Source organism: Seriola lalandi, unplaced genomic scaffold (genome assembly GCF_002814215.2).
Source record: "Seriola lalandi dorsalis isolate HSWRI2012SDOR001 ecotype SW California unplaced genomic scaffold, Sedor1 jcf7180002054680, whole genome shotgun sequence".
Classification (NCBI taxonomy): Eukaryota; Metazoa; Chordata; class Actinopteri; order Carangiformes; family Carangidae; genus Seriola; species Seriola lalandi.
The window spans coordinates 1,237,128-1,261,824 of record NW_019525233.1 but is presented as its reverse complement, the minus strand read 5'-3'; the positions used below and the strand labels follow the sequence as shown (position 1 = coordinate 1,261,824).

General features: G+C 41.6%; 1 protein-coding gene across 11 annotated transcripts in view; it reads right to left on the bottom strand.

The window, feature by feature from the left end:
* fnbp1b (formin binding protein 1b) overlaps nucleotides 1-24,697 on the bottom strand; it is a 55,649-nt gene that overhangs the window by 13,729 nt on the left and 17,223 nt on the right. For all 11 annotated transcript variants that reach the window (XM_023422278.2, XM_087178254.1, XM_087178257.1 and 8 more), the window contains exons 2-9: nucleotides 24,128-24,243; nucleotides 20,019-20,075; nucleotides 19,123-19,270; nucleotides 11,755-11,817; nucleotides 10,213-10,317; nucleotides 5,190-5,318; nucleotides 4,311-4,457; nucleotides 1,668-1,859 (exon numbers count right to left, since the gene is read on the bottom strand). In XM_023422278.2, the coding sequence (XP_023278046.1) occupies nucleotides 1,668-1,859; nucleotides 4,311-4,457; nucleotides 5,190-5,318; nucleotides 10,213-10,317; nucleotides 11,755-11,817; nucleotides 19,123-19,270; nucleotides 20,019-20,075; nucleotides 24,128-24,243 (957 nt within the window). The remainder of the gene's footprint in view (nucleotides 1-1,667; nucleotides 1,860-4,310; nucleotides 4,458-5,189; nucleotides 5,319-10,212; nucleotides 10,318-11,754; nucleotides 11,818-19,122; nucleotides 19,271-20,018; nucleotides 20,076-24,127; nucleotides 24,244-24,697) is intronic.

The window sequence follows — 24,697 nt, the reverse complement described above, 5'->3', positions numbered from 1 at the left end:
GAAAAACATGGAAGAAGAAGAAGTAGAAGGGGTCGAGAATCCAACGAAAAAAGACAAAGGAGGAAAAGGAGGAGGGAACACAAAACGAAATAAATAAGCCTCCTACAAATATTAAAAAATAAACACACAACAGAAAACCCAAACAGAACGTAAAAGACAACTGAAGGAATGTCAAACCTAGTGTATCAGTAGTTATGTTGTGGAAAAAAAAAAGAAAAGTCAAACACATAACAAAACATAAAAACAGTTAAAAAGAAAAAAAAAAGAAGAAAACGACCAGAGTGAGTAGGAAGCGTAAAATGTGTTAAAGCAAGCGGCTGCAACAAAGCAAACAGCAAAGAGTATCAGTCAAAGCGCATGCAGGCTTCCATTTTAGAAATTCCTTCTTTTTTCTCTTGGGTTTTTTCTTTCCCGACCTCATCGCAAGCCGGCTAGGACGAGAAATCCACCACATCCCCCACCGATATCAGCAGATGAATTTGAGGTCATCATCAGAGGAATCTAATTGCTTATTGCTGTCCTAAAACTTCTGACTGCATAATTCATCAACCGGTTTTAGAGAAGTTAGAAGATGAAGCAGTGACGAGTTCTAAGATGCCGCACAATGCGCATGCATGGGCAAGTGAGTCAGAAACCCTCCTTTATAGAACAAAGAGACTCAGAAATCCCTGAAAAACCCTGGTTTCTTTAAGGCAAAAATTGTGCTTTTATACTGAAATATCAGTATAATGTTTTATTTTTGTATGTGTTTCTGTTGTGCTTGCATGCAGGTGTGTGAATGTACAGTATAAATACCTGTGTGTGGCTGTCTGTGCTCCCAAACACTTTGTATAGAAAATTGAGTAGATCAAGTACATGTTTGGGAGTTTACACACAGTGGATACGATGAGTTTAAACACCATTTTCTGTACACATACAGTCAGTACGCTGGGGGTTTGTCATCTAGCATTGCACACACTTGCTTCCAGCATTCCTCTTCCACATACACACACACACAGCCAGTTACTCACTCATGCTCTGATCTCATTCAATACCAACAGTGCAACCAGCCCATAAGACGGTCAGAGATCAGTTTTGCTGTTCAGAAGCAGGAAACCGAAGGAGGCAACTCGAGGCCGATCACCAGTCAATGGAAAAAACGGTGAAGGGAGACGGTTAACTTTAGATCAAGTTAATATGTGCCAGATGAGTCCGTCCACAGGTTGAAGGTAGAAATGCATTAGTGTGTGTTACAGAAGGGAGGCTCCAAAAATCGGTGAGGGTGATTGCCGGGAAGGAGGAAAACGGGTGGCAAATAATAACAACAAAAATGGCAATACCAACAGAGAGCTAGCAACAGAGTTCTTGAGCTTAACAGAAGTCAACGAAAGAATCTACGTATCTACATAAAAATGAAACTAAATCAAACACATAGCCACTACTAGCAATGTAGCAGATACTGCAAATGTAACATTGAACACGTATATCGCTATAGCCACTGTATCACAGAGACATAACCAACATAAAGTAAAATAAACCTACAATATCCACCCCACCCCATAAAAAATTCCCCAAGGTGCAATGTGGCCTCCAAATGTGCAAAACCAAATCCTCTGCAACCAATGAGGCTTTGCTGTGTGTTCGAGTGTAACTGTGACTCTTTTGTTAAGTGTGCATTCATGTGTTACCTTGTTCTTGTTCTTAATGAAAGGCCACAGTTTGCCCTTGGTCTTGCCAGTAGGCTTCTCCTTGCCCTCTCTGGGGTTGGACAGGCTGGTGTCAGACGCCGTCCTCTTCATGGGTTGACCGTAGTCCTCAAATTCCACATCACCCGGGGGCTCGAACCCAGACTTGTAGGACTCCACCACCTGTTTGGAGTCCTAGTGGGGGGGACAGTGGTCACAGCAATCAGGGAAAGTCTTATTCTTGATACACTTTATCTACTTTTTGAATATTTTTTAAACAAGCAATGTCTAAAAGGAGGATTTCTGTTTGTTCAGATTGTCCAGCTAATCAGCAGGTCTGGAGATAAGATGCAACGCAATAGCGGCCTGGCGATTGTGATGTTTGGAGTAGTTTCTGTCTGATAACAGTTGCTGAGTGTGTCATGAGAGGAAAAGGAGAGGGACTGTCGTTATTCAGCTTGTGGGCCACAGAAGAAAGAGGAAAAGACCTAAATCTGTCAGGCAGGAGTTATGACAAAACACTGAGGTCGGGGACACAGCCAGGCTCGTCAGACACAGGAAGAGGCACATTAATCAAGTTCAGAGTGCATCGACCTATCTGCACTGATAAGGGCAGAGGGTCTGGTTGCAGTTAGGACCCGGGGTCAAAGATCTTCTGTACACTGTATATATGAGAGAAGAATAAGACACAGAGAGGCAAAGGAGCATGTGATATGTTATTCCCCGCTGTTGTTTACTGCAGCAGACAGTCACAGGCTGGAGTCATCTCCCTGGAGCTGGGCCATGCACACAGCTAGACACACACACAAATACACATAATATGCGATCCCTAAGGATACTCTTGTTTTTTGTCATACGGCAGGCAGCCAACATGAGACATCTCAATATATCACACTGCTCATTTTCTATTTAACATTGGAAAATTATTCCTTCTTTTTCAGTATCCAAGAAATAAATAATAAGCCATGGGACAAATCTGAAGCCAACAACTGCGCATTAGCTTCAAAGGTTTAGATTGAGAATAGCTCTGATCAACAGCGGGTTTAAACTAGGAAGCAAAGTGGTTGAACTTCCTCTTGTTTCCAGAACAGGTACTGTGCAGGTATTTAAAACATGGCCAGAAACTTTATTAGCTTTCCCATATCTGTCAAAAGGCTACAGTCAACAGTTGGTTAGCTTAATTTAGCATAAAGACTGGAAACAGCAAGCCTGGCTATGGCTAACAGTAGCACAATCTGCCTACCAGCACTTCTAAATTAAACTAACTACACATAACCCCACATAAAATTACAAGTTGTTAGCCTGGTTAGCCTTAAAGGTGCTGGTAGGCAGATCCTATTGTATATATAGGTTAACTGGCTGCTCGCAGTAGCTTCATGTACACAGCAGACGTTGTAGGGAGTAGTATTAATCTTCTCTAACTTTCCACCAGAAAGTGAGTAAGCATAGTTCCCGAAATATCAAACTATTCCTCCAAATTTAATGGACTGTAGCGAACTGCACTTAGCAGCACGGCTCTGTGTATACCTGTGTGTGTATCAAGAGTGAAACATCCCTTGGAAGAGGGCCAGCACAGCCTTCACTATATGTACTGCCTAGCTCTCAAGTCAACCCTCCTTAGTTTCAACTACTTTCCTCAGATCTTCAGCATCTATGGGTGAAACTCATGAGCTCACTGACAGGTGCTCAATGGGGAAGCACCTTTGAGGAAGCTGGGTATGTGTGTACTCACTGATCACATCGTATGAAACTAAAGGGGTAATCCAGAAATTCAGTACTGCTCTTTCATTCCATCTCACAAGACACAGATTAAAAAAAAATAATGGTAAAAATGAAATTTTTAAGGCGCCCCGGTGGCTCACCTGGTAGAGTGCGTACCACATTGGCTTAGTCCTAACCGCAGCGGCTATGGGTTCAAATCCAACCCGCAGCCTTTTGCTGCATGTCATCCTCTCTCTCTCACTGTCTCTTTCACAATTAAGGTAAAAAATTGCCTAAATATTAAATTGTTTGATTTTCTAGCTATTTATCCCTCATTTCAAGTTTCAAAAATCCTGGATCCTACATTTCCCATAATGCATGTCAGTAGCCTCTTTCATTAGACTGCTCCTAAATACCTGTGTTTTTTCAAACCCCAAACCTCCAGTTTTTTTAAGTCTCAAACAGGAGACATTATCCAACTGTTTTCACAGGCCGTGTAGTCACCAAGACAAGTTAGCTGAACTTCCTTAGTAAAGTCAGAGGAAGGCCCCTTTAAGGGGGACTACAGGGTGTATTTTTAGGCAACACAAAGCCATGAGAGTAGTTCATGGGGGAAATACAGCGTGTGCATGCAGCACATTGATTTTCTCACTATAAAGGGGAGTTCAACACATAAATTGAATCATTTTATTCAGCTATTCTCTCAGCTACAACACAGCCCTCCCACAGCACTTTGTTGTTCACAGGTGGGTTGTTTTTTATTTTTAAAAAGCCCCCCCCAACAGTACCAACCCACCAGCACACTTGTTGCTTTAGTGAAAGCCTAAAATCGTTGGTGTGTGGGCCTGAACTGACAGCCTGGCTGAGTGAGCAATATGTCCCACATGGTGTTTGTGTGTGTGTGTGTGTGTGTGTGTGTACATATATCTCATTCTGTTTACTCACAGTTTTGGGCTCGATGGACTCGGCGGCTTTCGTCATTTCATCCAAACATTTCCCGACGATGGGCAGCACCTGGCGGTCCACGTCTGCAAACGTCTTCATGCACACTCCTATCCTCTCAATCCGTTTCTCCTCCATGTCTTGAAGTTTCTAGGTGAAAATACAGACATATTCGTACGTAAATACAAGCGTCACTAGCATCTGTTATAGAGTGAGTGGGCAGACCTTGCTTTGAAAATGAAACACTGAGCTTGGAATGAAACTGTCAGAAAGAGGTGTCTTTTGATATTGAGCATCAAAGATCTAACATCTGGGAAATCTCTAATGCACTTTCCATCTCTTTTAAATATATGACTCCTCACTGTCAAAAAACAGAGCTTCAGAGGCAAAAACTAAAAAGAAGATCATGAATAAGTGGAAAAACTACTTTTTTTGTATCTCAAACTCTCAACATCTGTCAACATGCAGCGCACAGAACAAACAGCTTTCACAAAATAGCTCTTTATAATAATGGCTGGTTATCGTCAGTGTTTCCCACATGTTGAGAATTTATTTTTAGTTGTTGACCCAGAGGGCAGTAGGGGGTGGGGGTGGGGGGTGGCCAGCAAACAGCACTGTATTCACAAGCGAACTAATGATCGCACATGAATGCACCTTTGTGGCCAACTTTTCAATAAGTCTGCACTTTCAGCTACATTTGCACACAGAGCTTTGAAAGCTGATAAACACAAAATGCAAAAACAAAAAAAACTTTTGGGTGGAGTTAACCTTACAATCTGATGTATGGGAAATACTGATTACCCATTAAAAATGTAGGTTTGTTTAACATGTTTAAGTGCAATTATCTGCAGTAACAAATCAACCGAAGGGTGTTGTGTTTACCTGGAATATGTTGGGGATAATTGTGTAGTAATGGTCATTCTGCTCCTGGTTGAACTTTTGCAGGTAGGAGGAGTAATCGCTCTTACTGTCAGCAGCCATCTGGTGTCTCATCTGAGCTTGCTGTCGTGCCTGAAGAAAACAAAACACACAAACATGCACGTCACGGACACGCTCTCATCGCTATACCTTAGTGTCCCCTGATTAACACAGACATATGGGTTACGCACACACATACACATAGCCTGGGCATAAAAACCTATATGAGTTGACAAATTTGTGCATATGAGTGTTCATGCATGCTCATGTACACACATAAACAGGGTCACAGGTGCAAACCCAAGTCGGGCAGCAGCAATAGCCTTTGGCATAAGACTAAATGTAGGCCAGAACAAACATATAAACAGGGAGACAACAGCCTGAACTGGCTGCAGAATGCAGGGATTTGGATTTTGATTGCCCGCCCTGTCTAGCCTCTCTCTACTGTCGATAATGTTGATTATTTTAAGCTAGTTCAGTCTCAGGAAGGGAAGGCAGGCAGTCAGAAACGCAGCAGGAACAGCCTATTACAGATCCACGGCAAGCAGATGGAGATGAGATTATCTCAGCTAGACAGCATGTGGGGTGTGTGTGTGTATGTGTGTGTGTGTGTGCGTGCGTGCGTGTGTATGTGTGTGCGGCTAAGTGCTCATATCTGTTTCCTCTTTCTGTCAGATCTGTGTGGCCCGTCCGCACATAAATAGTGATTTCATTGGTTCATCCATAACAAAGAGTCACCTCATGAACCTGTGATTGCAATCAGCGTCTGGTCTGCTGAGTAGCAGATGAACAAATACAACTGCAGCCATTTAACTGTACAGGAATATAACCCTGATCTGTCATAGTCCTGAGGGAAACATTTACAGGACTTCATCTAAAGACTCCCCCCCATCTGAAGCAAGAGTTAAGTCTCTCACGCTCGTGCTCACACACATATGGGTAAGTAATAGATGACATAATAGAAGAAAAGGAGAACATCAGAGCCGAGGTGCTTGTCAGACACAAAGGTACATTATGTCCAGCACATGAGGGATGACAGATAATACTTCAGTGGAAAAACGATAGTCACAGCCTACAAAAAAAAAAAAAAAAAAAATCCAGAGGAAAGCTAAAAAGCACATGTGAAAATCCAGCTGTTTAAAATCTGCGTGCAGGCCTGTGAGCGTGCATTGATGGGGACGTGCCACGGTGGTGTAGGTGCATGCAAAGTGTTCTGAAAGTGTTGACAAATGATGAGAGTAAACAACATCTCCATGATAACCTGACATGGTGGCAGATAACAAAACCTTGAAACAAGCTGCTGCGTCTGCAGCCACATCATATCCTGTTGTCATTTTCTGGAAATTACCGGTTTTGCTGTTACTCACACCTCTGCGTGTGTGTGTGTGTGTGTGTGTGTGTGTGTGTGTGTGCGTACCTATAGGTACATCTCTATCTAGCTGTCTGTATATCAATACATATCTTGGTGGGGATTTTTAACAATACAGAGAATGAAGAGCAAAATCTGAATGGAAGTTGGTATGCAAGCTGACGCCTTACACAACATATTCATTATTTCTCTTGTTTCATTTTTCTTACATCACACATATAAACCTCAGGGTGACAAGTGTTCAGCAGGAGACAGGGAAGCAAGCCACTGATCACCGTCTGACAGGACAGGGCGTGTTAACAGTGAGCTGGTGGTGGCTGTGTGTCAGACTCTACATGAATGTGAGTGTGTGTGTGTGTGTGTGTGTGTGTGTGTGTGTGTGTGTGTGTGTATGTGTATGTGTATTGTATGTGTATGTGTGTACTGAGACACAAGTCGAGACAGTGTGTGTGTTCCCACAGATATAATAGGCTCTCTGTCCGCTGGACCTACCTTGTGGGAACTTCGCTTCAAGGCATGGCATAAAATAAATATACAAACACACACACACACACACACACACACACACACACACAAAAAAACAAAAAAAAAGTTTGTTAGCCGTTTCCAACTAAACAAGAAGTTGCCATAGATGCACTTCCTTGGACCACCAGGCCTGTCATCGGTCAAAAAGGGAAGCTACACAAACACAATAACCGCTAATATATAGTATTGTTGACCACCATCTTGTGCTTTTAGTTAAGGCAGAACAGAAGTGTCATTTTTCTAATTCTTTAGAACTGAGGATCTCCACAATAAGAAGTCTGTGAGTGTGTGTGTAAGAGGGCCAGGGGTCCGTCAAAAGAACTGGAACAGGCTTTGTGGATATCTAGGCTGTGAATCCAAACCCCAAATTGAGGGATTTTGTTTGCCAGAGGAGGGAAGAGGGAACAGTTAGAGGTTTGCTCCAGCTGCGGACAAAACCACAATACCTCAGCTCAACAAACAGCAGCTCTTTCGCATTAGACAGAGACATCACATTACAGACAACAGCAACTCCTGGAACTTAGCTTGTCAAAATAACTCTATGTCAAATGTTAATACTTTCTTCTTTATTGTTAATGACAAGCAACTTTGTTCAGTAGGTTAAATCATATAATTTCTTCATTAGTAACTCATAAAATCCTAAACTGGCCTTCAGCTGCAGAATACCAATGTACACAGACACAAGTACACACACACACACACACACACACACACACACACGCACGCACGCACGCACGCACGCACGCACGCACACACGCACACAACTATGCTCACAAACATGTATACACACTGTTTCTTCTCTTCTTTTCTTGTCCAACACCACGCATCTGTTCTGTCCGTTCCAGACCTACTTACAACCCAAGGCTTTAACTATGACTAAAACACAAACTGGGTTGAGGTTGTGACATTTCATCCCTTCCGGTGATAAATACTCAGAGGCCCTCTGAATAACTAAAGGAATATGCCTCTGCAGAGAGAAAACACACTGAGACACATGATCTGTTATTTTCTGTGGCTCAGTTTTATGGCCACATCCATTTATCACCTCAAAACAAACTGAGCACTTAAGAAATTATGATTAACTTTGCTGAAATCTAAACATGATGTAGCATAGCAAGTAACTACAGTTTATACTCTATGTGATACTGAGCAAAAGAACTTTAATACTTTATACTTTTTATAGAATCTAGTGAGAAGATTTGAGCTGATAGAAGTGATACTACAGATACAACAAGGGAAAACATGTACCAGTAAAGCACTTGTCAGAAAAACACACATAAGAGAATTTTTTTAAATATGTGGAACAAAAACCTTCCACACAATCAGTCTATTATATTATAAGTTCTTCATTTGTGAACAATGGAAATGTGAGTAGGAGAAAATCGAGAGCTGAGGTCGGTCAAAACACCCACACAGAAAGCAAGAGGAGACAAAGCTAATGTTTGACGTTTTGTCGCCTTTATTTTCTGTAAAAGTTATGTTTTTAGGAAAACTCAAGTTTGTTCTAGGATCAATCTGCAGCTTATCTGAGAGCGATATATTGAAAAGCATCACAATTACTACCAACACTATGTTTTCACAAAATCAAAACTCTGAGGCAAATTTAGGTACTTTTCAGCCATGGTCACAACAACATAAAAACCTACAGAATAGAGATTTGGAAACTCCTAACGCTTCCAAAGAAACTTAAGTTTCTCATTCAAAATGCTTATATCCAAGCCTGTTCTTTTCGTGACGCTACAACAAAGGAGGCGAGAGGAAAATTATTATCACCAGTGGTCAGAAGGGCAACAATGGTGACAGTAAGATCTAATATGCCACAGATAATGGATAATGTGGTAGTTTACATTGGTAGTTTCTTCCATTATAGAAAGTAGCTGTTCTTTTGATATCTGAGCACACGTAAAGCACCAACAGGTATTGACCTGAAACTGAATTTCAATGGCGCCAACAGAAACCAAAAGTTAAGAGACAATGATCAGCAGAAATTTGAAATGCACATTTACCGTTACCACAAGCAAAACCACTGGTATGATCCTTGAGAGCTGAATGACACATCTGCCATACTAAAGAGTTATTTAAATTATCACTTTATACAAACAGTGATACTAACTAGATGAGAGCAGAAGAAAAACAGAACAGATTCTCTTCCTTTTACAGAATTCTGAGTCGTTCATTCTTCCATAAATGGAATTATTGTGATCACAAACAACACAACTCTTGTTTCAAAACTAGTTTTTTTTTTTGAGCTGCTGTGCCGGGTCTTTCCAGTTGAGTTCAGTGTTAGCCTAAGCCTATTGTAGCTCTTTGGCTGTATGTCCAGAGTGCAGAAAGGCTCTTTATTCCAGCCTATATTTGCATAATAATCGGGTCTGAACTGTGTCAACTCGGAGCCTGAGCTCTGCTCCAACAGCTGATGAAGCAGCAGGAGCACGCGCTGCTGACCCATGATGCCTTGCGGCGGTGGGAGCTGTGTGGGTTAAAGGCTTCAGATTCTGAGGGCTCGTTTAATTGGTTATGACAACAGGAAATGACATCAGCTACAGCCCCAGGGGGCTCTGGTCTACAATTCCTAGGAATTGGATGATGGCTACACGTGTTGATTTATTGAAGGTGACATATAGTCACAAAAAGAAAACGCCAAAGCCAACTAATATGTATAATTCATTTCCACATAAACTCACAAAAGCGCCACCATCAACACACAGTCCTCTTTGTTGCTAAGGCCCGTACAGCACAGCAGCAGAGTGTTTGGTGGCTGCACTACACTGATAATGAGGACTCGGTGCTGCTATCAGCTTTGTTTAGCAGCAGATCGCTGCTGAGACAATGCCAGCTTTTACACACAGTCCCTGGCATCAAACACATGGTCAGTCAATCTTTACTGTCTTTCGAGCTCAGTGGAATGAGGAGTCAGGGCAGGGGGGCACGGGAAGGGGTTGGGGGTGTAAAAGAAAATGGTGAGGGTGCTAGGTGGGAGAGTGAGGAGGGCCGGGCAATCAGCTGTGGGGAAGCTGTGTTGTAAGCATGGAGGGTATGGGACAAGCTTGTGTGTGATCGGAGGCTGCTGCATAGGAGTGAGATGACACGTACCTTTTCCACGTCAGCCTTAGTCACGTTAATGTCAGCGTCCATCTTCTCAAAGTATTGCTGTGCTCGGTCCGCCTCTTTACAGTCCCTCTCAAATCGTCTTTTACACTGGGGAAAAACGGAGAAAAACAAATTTAATTTGATCACAAACAACAGCATATAAGTTGACCTTTTAATAAGCATAGTAATGGACGTCATAACATGTACGTATACGTCATATACATTTCAGGCCCAGCATTGTGTGCGACAGAGGTTAGTTTATGTCACTGACACAGCCACGGGGTCTGTCAGAGTCTGCAGGCCTGCAGATTAAACAAATGTTCATAGAGGCCGTTTGTGTACAGAAAAACAAGCATTCATCCAGCCCTCTTTCGACCCCTCGAACCGAACAATCAGTGTTTGTTGGGCCAGCGTGCACTCTGAACTATGCCTATCTGCCTCACACACACAATGGGATCATTGAACACACAGAGAAGTTTGAGGAGGACAAGGCAGTTATGCATCTCTCTCACACTCTTTTCTCTCCCCCGTCAAAGGGGCCAGGCAGAGATAAGAGGTGGTGTTCTGTGCAATCTCTCTTCTCGCTCCTCCACTAAAACAAATACGACAGACACTCCTGGATCTGCTCTTATCTACTTCAGTAATATTAAAGAGAGTAACAAACATTTGGTCTACAACTGACGGTGAAAACACACAACTGATATATTCAGTGATACTTCAGTGCTTCAGAGTCTGATGCAGTCGTTTCTGTCTTTTTATCTAGATTTACCTCAGGCAGTATTTTGTGTTAATTAGCGAACTGTCTTCATACATTCCTAGCATTGTCAGCCTGCCATCCAGGCAACAGACGTCATACATTATGCAATAATACTTTCATTGAAAGTTAGTTATAGCTTTATCATAGCCTTATTTGTATTGTAGAATTTCATCTTAATGTAATAGGGCAGCCGTGTATATTCATCATGTACTTATAAAGTCTGCCCTGTCCCCATTTTCCAGCTAAAGAAATGGAACATTGTTTGAGGTTTCTGTTGAAGACAGAACAGGACGTCCCTCAGGGCTCTGTACATGGTCCTCTGTTTTTCTTTTTTTCCCCATTTACAGACAGTTCTCCACCTCCTTAATGTTTTCCCTCCCTTCATGGTCACACGCCATCTCCCAAAGTGTCTGTTGTAGCATGAGCTTTTTTGCTTTTTTTGGTGTTGATGTTGATAACTTGATTTTTATCCCTTTATTCTACAGTGCCGGGCCCTAATGTATCTGACGTGTAATTTAACTGACAGCACATATATCTAAAATGAAATGAGTGTGTACTAGTGTATGGTGTTCGTTTTAAAAAACATGGTAAACTACATTTTATGTCATGACTAAGGTTGGGTTCCGATAGCTGGATTTATTTTTTGTAAAAATGGTAAAATCTGCATTCATTAGCATCATAGCTAACAAGAACAAATTTGGATATCACTTAAACCTTTTACCTCTCATCCTTCTGCATAAAACATTCAGGTAATGTTGTGATACTTCACACTGTATTATCACACTCACCGATTCCAGCTGTTTCCACGAGCTTTCGATGTGCTGCTGTGCCTTACGTCCATCATGGAAGTGCTGTAAGAAGAGTTGGAGAAGGGGAAGAAAAAAATATTATCGTACTATTCACAAGCTTATGGGATTTAAAAGCAGGTGAACGTGACCTTGACATAGTCGGGATAATAAATTATAAGCAGTGGGAATAAGAGTCTCAAACATACCATTAAACACTCTGAATATTACTCACGCTGTGACAGGAAAGTATTAACGTGAACTGGGAAAGTAGGGCAAATTCAAATAGATACTATACTGTGGCTGCATTAAAAATTATGACCATATAACCCACAAGCTTAACTCCCAGAGATTTGTACAAGCTCGAGCAGATGGCTATAAGTCTATTTGATTAAAGAGAAACCACATCATACCCCACCAGTTCAACACATGTGAATAAACACTGTGTGTTTTAAAACTCTAGTTAATTGTAACTTACATTAAATCACCAATAATAAAAATCAATAGAATGAAGGCTCTATATCAGGTAGAAATTCCACTAAAATAAAAATAAAAAATGGTCCAACATACTGTAGCTTAACTAACAATGAGAACCAAGGGACGAATAACAGACACAGAACAGATGCTGTTTTATGAAGTTATAAAGTCGCATGTTCTGTAAGGAGTTCGGTGCCAACAGCAAGGTTTATCCTCATGCTTACATCCAAGGAACATTTCAGTGATTTCATCAACTCAGTACTTGTAACACGAATGGAATCTATACAATATTTGGAGAGGTTTGTAAGATAAATATAGAGTGCACACACGATGTATTCAGTGGAAAAGACAATGAACATTTCATTAGGAAAACATGTTAAAAGAAACTACTCAAGCTTATCTCTACTGAGGCCTAAAGAATGGAGAGCTTGTAGCCATGCTAGCAGCATGTGTCTATTCATGGCAGTGTAGGGAATCCCCTAACCTTTTCTATAGGGCAACAGTGTGGTTGACATTTGTGGTTTTGAGTGAAATATCTAAACAACTGTTGGTGATCCCCTAACTTTTCCTTGTTCCAGCGTTGGACTTTCAATATGTCCAACACTTAATAAATAAAACAAATAACATTCCCATCAGCCCCAGCTTGTACTATTTTTAGTGGTGATTAGCAAATGTACTAAAATGGTAATCGTGGTAAACATTATACCTACTTAACATCAGCATGTCATTGTGAGAATGTTAGCATTTAGCTCTTTTGTTAAATGAAGAACTCGCATGTAGTGACTGTTGATGTTACAGTACTGTATGTGTCTGACTCTCAACACACATCTACATTTAATGCATATGAACAGACGGAGGAATAGAAAATATCCACAACAAGACAGTTACGACTGTTAGACGAAGTAGCAGGAAGACAAGAGAGGCCAACTGAAACAGTGAAGCTTACAGTGAACATACCACAAGATAAAACATGAAAGTGTATGAGGCTGCAGATATAGTAATCTAGGGGGAGACAGACAGGCTACAGTGGATTCTGGAATATGCCAAATTTGGCATATTGGACAAGGCTAGGTGGCAGTGCTGATCTTAAACTCACACAGCTCATACACTGTGTGTTTTTATAACAGGCCTCACTTGGCCTTACTCACTCCAGGAGACCAGAGGACTTGGCCTGGAGGCAGAGCACATCTCTCTACAGCTCTCTGTGTGGATCACAGCCAAAAAACCCCTGGAAGAGGAAACGCAGACCCACCAATTCTACCAACTTTGTTGTTTTTAAATTAGATTGCGATTACTTATAAAACACGCAAATGATTCCTGCAGTGCCTGCTGTCATGTTAATCTGCCAAAAAAAAGTGTCAAATTAAGATTAAATAACGCCACAGAGACTCGACTATCAATGAGGTTTCCCCTGGTTACGCAGCCTGCGGAAGCTAGGGTCAGTAGCTGAGCTGAATATCGATGCTGCCATTCAGGCCGTTATAAAGGACAGAAAGCTGCTGCTTGTACTTCTCTGGAATTTCAGTGCTTGGACGGCACAAGGAAGTCCTCAGTATTCTGTGTATTAACTCACACACACACACACACACACACACACACACACACACACACACACACACACACACACACACACACATATAGGAGATGTGAAATTAAGACTGATGCAGGAGACCTAAAGGTTAATCCCACCTGAATAACACTGGACATGAGAGCAGTAAGTGAGAATGCTCTCTGGTTTACCTCAGGTACTCGCACTTCTCATTTCCCAAAGTTTCGAGGGAAGCTGAGTGAAATAAGGAAGTGCTCCAGTGTTTCAGAGGAAGTATTTGAGCTCAAACAGAAAATGGGACATTGTGGAGCAAGTGAAGTCCTGTCAAACCAACATATCATGTGTTTCATTTTTTTCAACCGCTGTTAAGACCTTGACCTTCAGATTCCTGTTAGATAAGAACAATCCTTTCGATGATGAACTCTAAAAATGTCTTTCTAGATGATGATAAGATGCAGAGAAGATGCCATGAAGGCTTCTCACACTACGGACCACAGGCCTGGGTGACGTCATTGTTAGTGTGAAGCATTCTTTCAACCAAATATTTGTCTCCATAACAACATTTCTAAAAAGAATATCCAATGTCTCATGCTGTCTGCATCAACATATCTTCCATCATTATGAAGATGAACAAACTACGCTGACACTCTTTCCCAAACACCTCCATCAGATTCAGAAGATCCTGCTGGAGGATAAAGGAGGATGCTTTGACCAAAACAAAGACACGAGCCCCATTTACTTTCAAACACGATTAAGAAAAAAAAGAGCCCTCAGCCATCTGGGACACAGGTACACAGTAAATGCTGCAGCCATTTCGGCAGCTGTTCTGCAGTGTTGGTCTCGCTGTGTTTAAATTCACAGACTGCAGAGGATACACTTGGCTCGGCACAAGAAAAGAGCAGACGCACCCCGTCTTTCTTCCACTCATCCCTCTCAGTAACAGCATGTGACTAGCTGGCACTGTCAGGGACATCTGGGCAGCTTCAACAGGTCGGTGACCTGAAGCTGCCACTCTCAGTTACCAAGGTATTTGAAAGACAGCGAGAGAGAGAGAGCGAGCGAGAGAGAGAAAAAGTTTGATTCACCACACTAACAAATTCTCTCCAAATAAAAGTGGGACTGGAAAATATGATCATTATCCATCCAAACACATTAGATCAGAGACAGCAGATTTAATATTTACTTAATAATGGGAAGCAGGCCTGCTCTATGTGCTATGACTACATCTTCAAAGACAAAGGAATTCCTCAAGCTGGTCCCTGTAGTTACGCACATCCACCAGACTCCCTCCGGGAACCAGACAACCAGAACCAAGACATGTTAGAATGAAAGAACATATAAAGTAACAGCAAACTGTGATTTTGTAGACTCTTGTTCTGGCAGCATCTTTCTCTGCATACATAAACACAGACATTATCATTGTTCCAAGTGCGTGCACCACATTGTCTCCAGCTACTATCTGCTGTCGACCTTATCTGCCTTGCTACTTTCCAGTGTCGTCTTTGTACCACATTGAGCTGAGGTGGGACAGATATGCACCCTTTGTGACTCACAAGCTGTCCACTCCACAAATACAATATGCTTTGAGCAAAATGAAGACATGGGGTGAAAGAAACGAACATCCTCTGCCGACTGAATAATAAGAGAGGAGCAAAAACTTCACTCCAGCACAGCATTTAAACTTTAGAGTTTACTTGTGTGACAGGTGTGACAGGTGCAACATGTACGTCTGTGCGCACATCCACAAGAGTTAACTGACCTGTCAGTCATTGACATGATTTGGTTCACAGGAATGTGCACCTGAAGTCCTGCGCAGTTGTCAACACACATATAATCATGAAATACGAAACCTCATGAAAGCTCCACTGAGACTTTCCTCCTCATGTTTAGACCATTAAGTGACGAGAGTGATCCTGCAGAGGTTATTCATACTGAAGTCTTCTTCTTTTTGGATTGACATGTGCATTCAGCGACTATGGCGAGATCCAACGATCAATTCTCCCTCTCAGCTTCCTATTTGTCTTTCCACTCAGCACAAGGAGGCATGTGAGGCCACTCCAGAGAGACACATTGTTCTCACACTGTGCTTGCAGCTCTCCTCTCTGCCTCTCAGAGATAAATGAGGTGAGCATCCTCTGCCAAAACCCACCTAAAGATGTTTTATAGCGCATTATGGCTTTCAGCTGACTTTTCGGTAACTGCTTTCCTAGCCTTGGCAGCTGAATAAGATGTTTTTTTTTTCTTTCATTTTTTCTAGCTGGTTGAACTTGTCACATCGCAGCAGGATAAGACAGATTCAACTTCTCCCAATGCCAAAAGATATAATTATGTGCTGTGATGGAGGTGCAAGTGGATACAAAAGAGTACACACAGGACTAACCTTCACGTGGACTCCTCCACTAACCCATACAGTAATTATATTACAGTGACATTTATAAATGTTACAAGTAACTGTTACAGTCATGGGAGTGTTTAAGGGTCTTTATAAGCCCTCATGGACAGCAGTGTGCTGACTGAACACCTTATTATGATTCCTCAGCACAATCACAGTCCAGTGCGGCTTAGGCTCTTCATCCCGTATTAACCCTGCCTACTCTTCATCTTTACCTATTATACTATTAAGCAGAAACAAGCCCTGCATGGCCAATGGGAGGGTATCTCCATCAAGGGCGCAGGTTTGCATATGGACGGTACGGACATGTCCCAACCAATATTTTGAGAGGGCAGAATTGCCCCTTCTAATATTTGAGTGAACTCATTCGCACTATGTTTGGATTCATATTAGATAACTCCGATGTGCCCTCCCAGAGGCTACGTCTCCATGACAACTGAAATCATTCCCTCTGGCCGTGATGCCCCAAAAATGATTGTACTCCCTACGGCCACCTGAGCTGTCAAAATCTCGATGTTGCTTCAAAAGCGTCACTGCAGCAGTCCTTGCAGCTTGGAGTGGTTGTGCACAAAAAGCTATACTGCTAACTTCTGACTAACTAGTTAACTCTCTGCAGCATGGGCAGAATTTTACTGTTGTAGCTGGTCAAGGTGCTAGTTTAGCTATAGGCTAGTTGTAAAGTTGTAAAGTTTACTTTTAGTCTTTATTTAGATGTATACATATCTTATACAAATATTCGGCTGACAGCCTTGAACAGTCCTTGGAAGGACGGCTCGGTTTGTTTTGTCCCTACTGTTGAGACCAAACCTACGCTCTTGATTTCGATGAGATCAGGATACTGTACTTTTACATACGTATATCTGAATCTAAAATGATGAATAAAATGTGTTTGCGTAACACATTAAATCAAGTAGCCTCTCCAATAAAACCAGGTTCCACTTTTGTAAAAGCAAGTATGTCTGCTCTGAAATAAAATCCTTTAAGACAACATTCTTGGCCTCACCTCCTGTGCCACCCCCAAGCTGAGCTTAGTGAGAGGTTCACTCAGGGAAACAGCGAAGGGAGGTGGGGAGAGTTACAACCACCACCCCCCCCACACACACACACAAGAAACTAATGAGGTATTATTATTTTGTTCTCCCTCCCTGGGTTTGTAGTGTGGATTTTTACCTGTCCAATAAGCTCTCTACAACCCCAGGAGGCCCTGACCCTCCTCCTATCTAATCCTACTGTAGAGCTGCTGTGTCTGACAAACACAAAAAGCACCAACAGGAGAGAAAACACTGAGTGGTGCTTAAAAATTCATGCGAGTGAAACCAGAGAAAATAACTGACGGGAAGCTCGGGAAGTCGTGAGGCATGACTGCTTTACAATCACCTTTCAGAATATCACTAACACTTATAGGGTTATGGACAGACTTGCTATGAAACCCTGAGTGCTTTCTTGTAAAAATCAATTTCGATGAACGTCTTTTTCTCTGTAGCTTGGGATGTCTTTTCTTCAACACTCGTTGTCAAACAGTGTCATCCTCCATCATCCGTGAGTTTATTGAGGGAGTCAGTGTGACTTTGAATCAAAACTGAATAAAAAAATAAAAATAAAAAGCTTAATGGGCTCCATTTACCCAACGAGGACACTGTTCTGAATACGACTAAGAAACCATTTGCTCAGATGAAAGAATCCTCTCTTCACAAAATATACTGCGAGTTATGGTGTAATGCTATGAAGGGAAACCCCCCCCCCCCCCCCGTACTGTCTAAACTGAAGAGACAGTGTTGTTGACTTCTTTCATCAAGACACATGACGAGCTATTCACAATATCAGCCGCAAGAAAAGATGCTGAGAAAACATGGAGTGCAAACGTTGTGAAGGAGGTGGACAGAGGGGAGAGGAACGGCGATGTGGATAAATACAATAGATGAAAGGTGCAGAGAAATGAGGAGGAAGGGAGGTGTCACAGTGACATCCTGCAGCCTCAGGGCAGCAGGGGTCTGTTGAATGACCCTCTATGACAAAAGCCAAATCTGGACCAGACACTAGACACAGACTGCTGCCTGCTATCCCAAGCCAAACCGAGCCAGGCTAGACCGAAGCCAAAAGAGCAAAACAGGCTTGGTGTGCTAGATGATTCCCCTTTGGAAGCGTTGGAAAATTCCCTCTCTCTCTCTGTTTACTGCAACTAAACTAGAACTAAAATCAAAACTGATCACTAATAATGTCACCCAGGGGATTCCTGTATGTAGATATAGTAGCAAAAGCAGCAACACTGATGAACATATACTGTAAAAAAAAAAAAAAAGTCACTGTGCCTTTGTGCCCTCTGGTTTTGGTTTTCCACTCCAGTTCCCTCAGCTGGACTTCCGTGACACAAGAGTCCATGACAGATTTTTCAGAAAGTACATTTTTCCAGCTGGGTAGCTTTTCTCTCTGCTCCCTCACCAACTCTATAGGATTTCATGGGCACCACACTGTTATCTATTAATCATGCACTGCAGGTCCACCGCTCTTCCAAATCGCTTTATACTGGCGAGGAGGAAAAGTGACTTCAACATTTAAGAATAGCGTACAGTGTGTGGTGCACCAATTATTTTGTAAGTTGCTTTAAAAAAGAGAAATAAGGCTGTAATGATAGAGAGAGAGAGAGAGAGACGATGACTTTGTTCCATAAAAAGGACGCAGTCAGTCATGTTGTGCACTTCTGGCGAGCCTTTGGGTGTATCTATATTTACTCAGCGATGACCTCAGATCATGGAGAATAGAACATGCAGAGGAAATGGGCTACTTAAGTTCTTGTAGAGCAGTGTGTCTGTTTGCCTTTACAGAATCCAGGAGTCTGCTGTCTAAACTAAATGTTTAATTTAAAGCACTGGCACTGGTTGAAGACAGAATTCAGATAACATAGGAAAAATCACTTGATATGGAAAGAGTGCAACAATACAAAAAGATGCCTCACCGATTTTCTCTCTGCCTTGAGTTCCTGCATGTAGCGTGAAAGCTCAGAGATGATCTGTGATGTTAAGTTCTCCGCTATAACTTCGTGTTGACCTGCATAGTCGTTTAACTCGTTAAGCGACGTCAGGAAGGCTCGACAGAAAGTGTACCTGAGGTGACACAGGAAAAGATGTTAGAGGAAAGAGTGTAGCTGCCAACACAGAAACAGAAGTAATAGATGGTTTTGAACATCTTAAAAGGAACAGTTTGACATTTAGAACAACTGTTTTCTGAAGTAAAATGAGAAGATCTATACCACTCTCACATCTGTCCGTTAAATACATGGCTACACTCACTATTTAACAAGTTATCTTGTTTGTATAATCCATCCAAAATCTAAAGTGTAAAAACACAAAACATAAATTACAAACATTAAACCCCAAGCTAGTTTCAAAAGCCTAATTATTTTAGTTCATACTGAGATCATTTCTTTAGTGTTCGACTGAATCTCTTTAATTCATTTCTGTACGTCAAGTAATTAACACACAGAAAAACCTTGAGCAAGGCAGTATTAAGTCATCACATAAGTACTACTTGTGTTGTGTATAAAATGTCAAAGTGAAAACCACATTAACATTAACATATTCAAATTGCTGTTATTATCTGATCAACAGTTATAAGATGTTGAGTTTAGCATCATAGAAAATTGGGAAACTACCAAATATTCACATTTGAGAAGCTGGAGCCAGTGAATTTTGGGCATTTTTGATTAAAAGTCACTTAAATTATAAATCAAATGGTTGCCAATTAGGTGCTGTCTATCCTCTCATTTAACTCTCCACAAGAAAGCAACAGCATATTTCCCAAATGTCAAACTTTTCCTTTCATTTATTTTGGGAGCAGGATCCTTTGACTCACTTGCTCTCCTCCTCTTCTCGCGAGTTCTTCTTGGGTTGATACTTCTTTGATAAATTCCTGTGAGGACAAAGAGTTCAGCATCGTCAGACATATTTTACTGTGTCTTTGCTAAGAGCCCGGCCTGCAGATGGGCCGAGCACCATTATCATTATACTTCCCTGACACTGCCCTTATGGACCTGCCAGAGGATCATCCAGTACACCATTCAATCCGGCAGAGTGCTTTCTGCTCCTGCTGCTACTGTACATCCCCTCTCCTCTCTTCAGGACATAAATCATCGCCCCCAGGGGAACGCATGCAGAACCAGTCACCAGAAACAACTATGCTTTTCTTATGCAGCTATTGCCCTTGTTTTGACTCTGGCTCTATGTTACTGGCACGACATGAGCGCAGCATGTTGATGTATGGTGGAGGGAGTTGTGTGAGGATGAAAGCAACCGTGTCGGCTGCAGGTGAAGGGCTAATGCTGGGAATAGGCTGCATATAAAAACCCCTTGTTATGATCCTGACACTCTTTCAACGTCCTTTTCTCAACCTAGCAACTGTTGTGTTGTTTGACATCATGTCACGTTTGTTTCATCATAACAGCGTGACAAGCTCAACCACCCAACAGGAGCTCTGTCAGCAAAACATAATAACTTGCACCATGCTCTGATGGATTTGGGTGGCCATGTGTACTTATGCCTTCAGGATCCTTTGATTAATTAAAGAACATCGTTGTCAAGTTATAAATGAACATACAAAAGAAAAAAACAGACTGACACAAACAAGACAAGCCACATTTTAACTGTCTGAATGTAATAAGGTATTACAAGTCAGTCCAATGATTATTAGGCATATATGTTGCACATCATAAAATCTTATAATCATTATTAGTACATATTTAAAAACACATTACAAAACGATTGTTTTAAGTTAGTGTTAATTACTTTGAAAGAGGTGATAATAGTGAAGCGTAGCTGCCCTCGTTGCGAGATTATAGCACTTTACCCACTGATGGAATCTAAATGCATCAGCGTGTACATGTTTTAAACAGACGTTCTTAATCCCTGCTGAAATAAATAATACATGTGTTAAAAAAAAAAAATACATGTAATGTGTGTCTGCACTCCATCCAGCTCTCTCTGCCCACATCCCCCACACCTCTCCTCCCTGGTGGTGTTTGCACTGGTGCTAGGCAGATCTATCTGTCTGTCCTTCTCAGCCCATCTCTAATTATAGTCCTAGTTCGCACTCCCTCACTCATTCATTCATTCACTCACAGTCAGATGTTAACTCTCAGACTGTATGATCCTGCTCGCCTGAAAAGAACATATTTAAGAGAGTTGTCCAAATTCAGCAGCAGCTTGCACTTAATTAGGAGGATTAAAGGAGCGTTGTTAAGTGTATATTTGTGTATGTGTGTCAGTTTGTGTCTGTGTCTGTGTGTGCAGGATGGTGCGCTATGAATCCATGGCTTACTGGAAACTTACTGGAGGAAAATGCCTATACATACTGGTTGATAACATGACCGCAGACTCTTTTTTTCACCCTCACCCAGTCTCTTTTGTTCGCGGGACTTTATTCCCACTGTGTTATGGATTATGCCAGACTGGAATTTGGGGGAGGAGGAGGAGGAGGCATTAATGCATTGCCCTGCAATGACTAGACTGAAGCATTGTGCATGTTTACACCAATGCAATGGAAGAGGATTATTCATGGATTAGTGCAGTGTGTGGTTGGTATGGTGATAGAAATGGTGCAATGTAGAGTAATAGCCATAGATTTCATTCAGTTTGCGAAACTATATTTGCAATTGTATGGGAAAATGCTGAACCACAAAGCTTTTGATCACTAACTACTCTCCTCTGACTGGATCTATTCTGCAGGCATTTTATTGATCTGAAAAATATTTACTCGATGAATTATTCGGTCTATAAAATGTCAGATAATGGTGGGAAAAAAAAAAAAAAAAAATCACAATTATTTACAATCTTGACTTATCAAAGCCCAGACTGCTCTTTGTTTTGTCCAATCAAAGCTCTACAACCCAAATATATTCAATTTACTTTCGCATAAGTCAATGAAAAGTAGTAAATTCCTCACAAGAGATAAGCTGGAACCACAAAATGTTTGGCATTTTTACTTGAAAAATCAGTTCATGACTCAAATCTATTCATTTTGCCAGTGAGCCAGCACCGGGAAATTCCAGTTACAGTATATATAATGCACCCATTATTAATGATACCAGTTCCACCTGAGCTTTGCCTCTTCTAACATGGAAAAAGCCCTGTGTGAAAAGGTCTATTATCACTAAAAGGGAAGGAAAGAGGGGACGGAAAAATCTCCCCAACAACATGGATGAGAGAAAAAAGAAGACTACATCAAAGAGCCAATTCCATTAGTTTATTAGATCTAACAGCCCATGCGTTTCTTTTGGTCTGAGTGTGCCCGTTAGATTAAACCTGATTCCATGAGCTAAGTTGATTACAAAGGATAATTAGTCCTGAGGTACGGCCAAGTAGCACAGCAACAAAGAAGCATAGTGTGTTGAAAACACAGGAAAAACCTTATGACTCAATCTGTCCTGCCTGCACGTCCTAATTTCCTCATTTTAGCCTCTTCTGACAAGTACCAATGTGGACATCCGTGTGTGTGTGTGTGTGTGTGTGTGTGTGTGTGTGTGTGTGTGTGTGTGTGTGAACCAGATAACACACCCAGTTTGACAGCGGGTCGTCTGTGTAAGCACAGTGACTGAAAACATCCGCACCATCTGTGGAGCCTTAAGTTCAATAAAAGCCAACCTGCCATGGCAAGATGAGTCTATGCCTGTTCTTTTGTCTAACATACTATGGACAGATGCTGACTAATTGAATTATGGGATGTCTGTTTGAGTTCAAATGCAAGTGCAAATCTGTAAAGACATATGTTATTGGTCCACAATAACATATAATAATTTAACAATATTTGTTAAAAGCACTGCTTTATCTTGGCTTTTCAGCTATTTTTTTTTTTTTGGATAAAACTAAGAATTATTCACAAGTGAATAAATGCAGTTTTAAAAAAAATAGAACAAAGTTACGGGATATCCACAAATACAACACACAAAAATATATATCTCTGTTTGATATATTGTGTCTTTAAGTGAAAAGTTGATGGGTGCAGGGGTATGAAGATAACACACGCATGTAAACACAGACAGCTAGTCCAATTATCTCAAGATGATCTGATTCTCAAAAAGAGGAGTGGTGCGGTCTGCAGAGGATCTGTTACTTGGTCTTTGCTATGTGAATGCTTGATTGGTATTGGCTAGTTGCTATGAAATGGGGGGTTGGGGTCAATACTTAGGGCATTAGCCATATTGCCAGGCCTCTTTAAAGATAGGGATTGTGGATTTGGTGGTGTCTCCCACTGTGTTGGGATGCTGGAGGCCTTAGGAGATGGATCCTCTCAATGCAGGAGTGCTCACGCTCACGCTCATCGCTGCCCTTAAAAAAAAAAAATCAGTGACTGCACCAGAAATGGAGGGGGTGGAGCAGACACTTGTGGTTGGAGGAAAAAAAAAAAATCTGGGTCAGACCTGGGGTTGATAATGCTGATACCTACTAGTCTCTATGGAAACACAAGCTCCACCCCATCCCCCCACAACCTGACTTCCTCTTCCCTGAAGCAGAATCCAGCAACAACAGCAGACAGCATGCATGCACGAAAGAGTGGCAGACACACAGATTCTTTACAGACCAAAAAAGGATGGGGGGGGGGAGCAGACATCCTCTTCTGCTTGTTTATCTAACTCTACACTTGCATAAAGCTGTTCTGCTTCCCTGCAGAGAAACAACAGTGCAACTATGAAAATTTGATTTTTTTTTTTTTAATATTAATATAAATATAACACACTATGTCCCATAATGAAACTCCCGTTTCAGTCTCCCCCTCCAGAAGGAGGTCAGAGGTCAGGGTCAGCTGCATAATGAGCTGGTAAGGATCCAGTCTCTTGTTTCAAGGACACTTGAGTAGGTCAAATCCTTCTGTAGAGGGGGATTTCTTTATCTAAGCCATCTGGATGGAAAACGGCCACCCTACTGCACTGCAACCCCAAATATGGATCACAGGTCAGCTGGAGCACTCACCTAATTTGTTTTGCATAGCTGGTTTCAATCTCTGATCGCTCCTTGACAAATTTGGTGTACTTCTCCACAAACTCGATCCCCCACTGTGTATGCTTCTCCAAGTTGTCAAACTGATCCTGCAGAAAAAGAGGAGACGTAATGATTAAATCAGTCAAGTGCAAGAGAGATAGCAATCTGTCATCATCACCTCACCCATCACAGATTAAATCAACTTGATGAGGACTTTGAATAGTATATGTATACACCAGTTTTCATCAAATACTACCAAGTATCCATCTTGGTATTTGAGGATTACACCGACATAGATTCTAATTAGCATCTGAAAATTCAACTTCAGCTTTGTGCTTCATTTGTCGTCGATTTATTGTTCATCTGGCTCCTCTCAACCAAAATAATCAGGCACATACTGTGGTATATGTCAGTCAGCATGTTTATTCTCAGTCATCGTCCGGCACAAGCATGTGACCCACTCTCTTAGCTGTAGTACAGACATTTCAACACCTTCAAATTTTCGGTTCCTGGCCTATGACTGTGACTGTCCACTCCATGATCATAAGATGATCTGCCGAT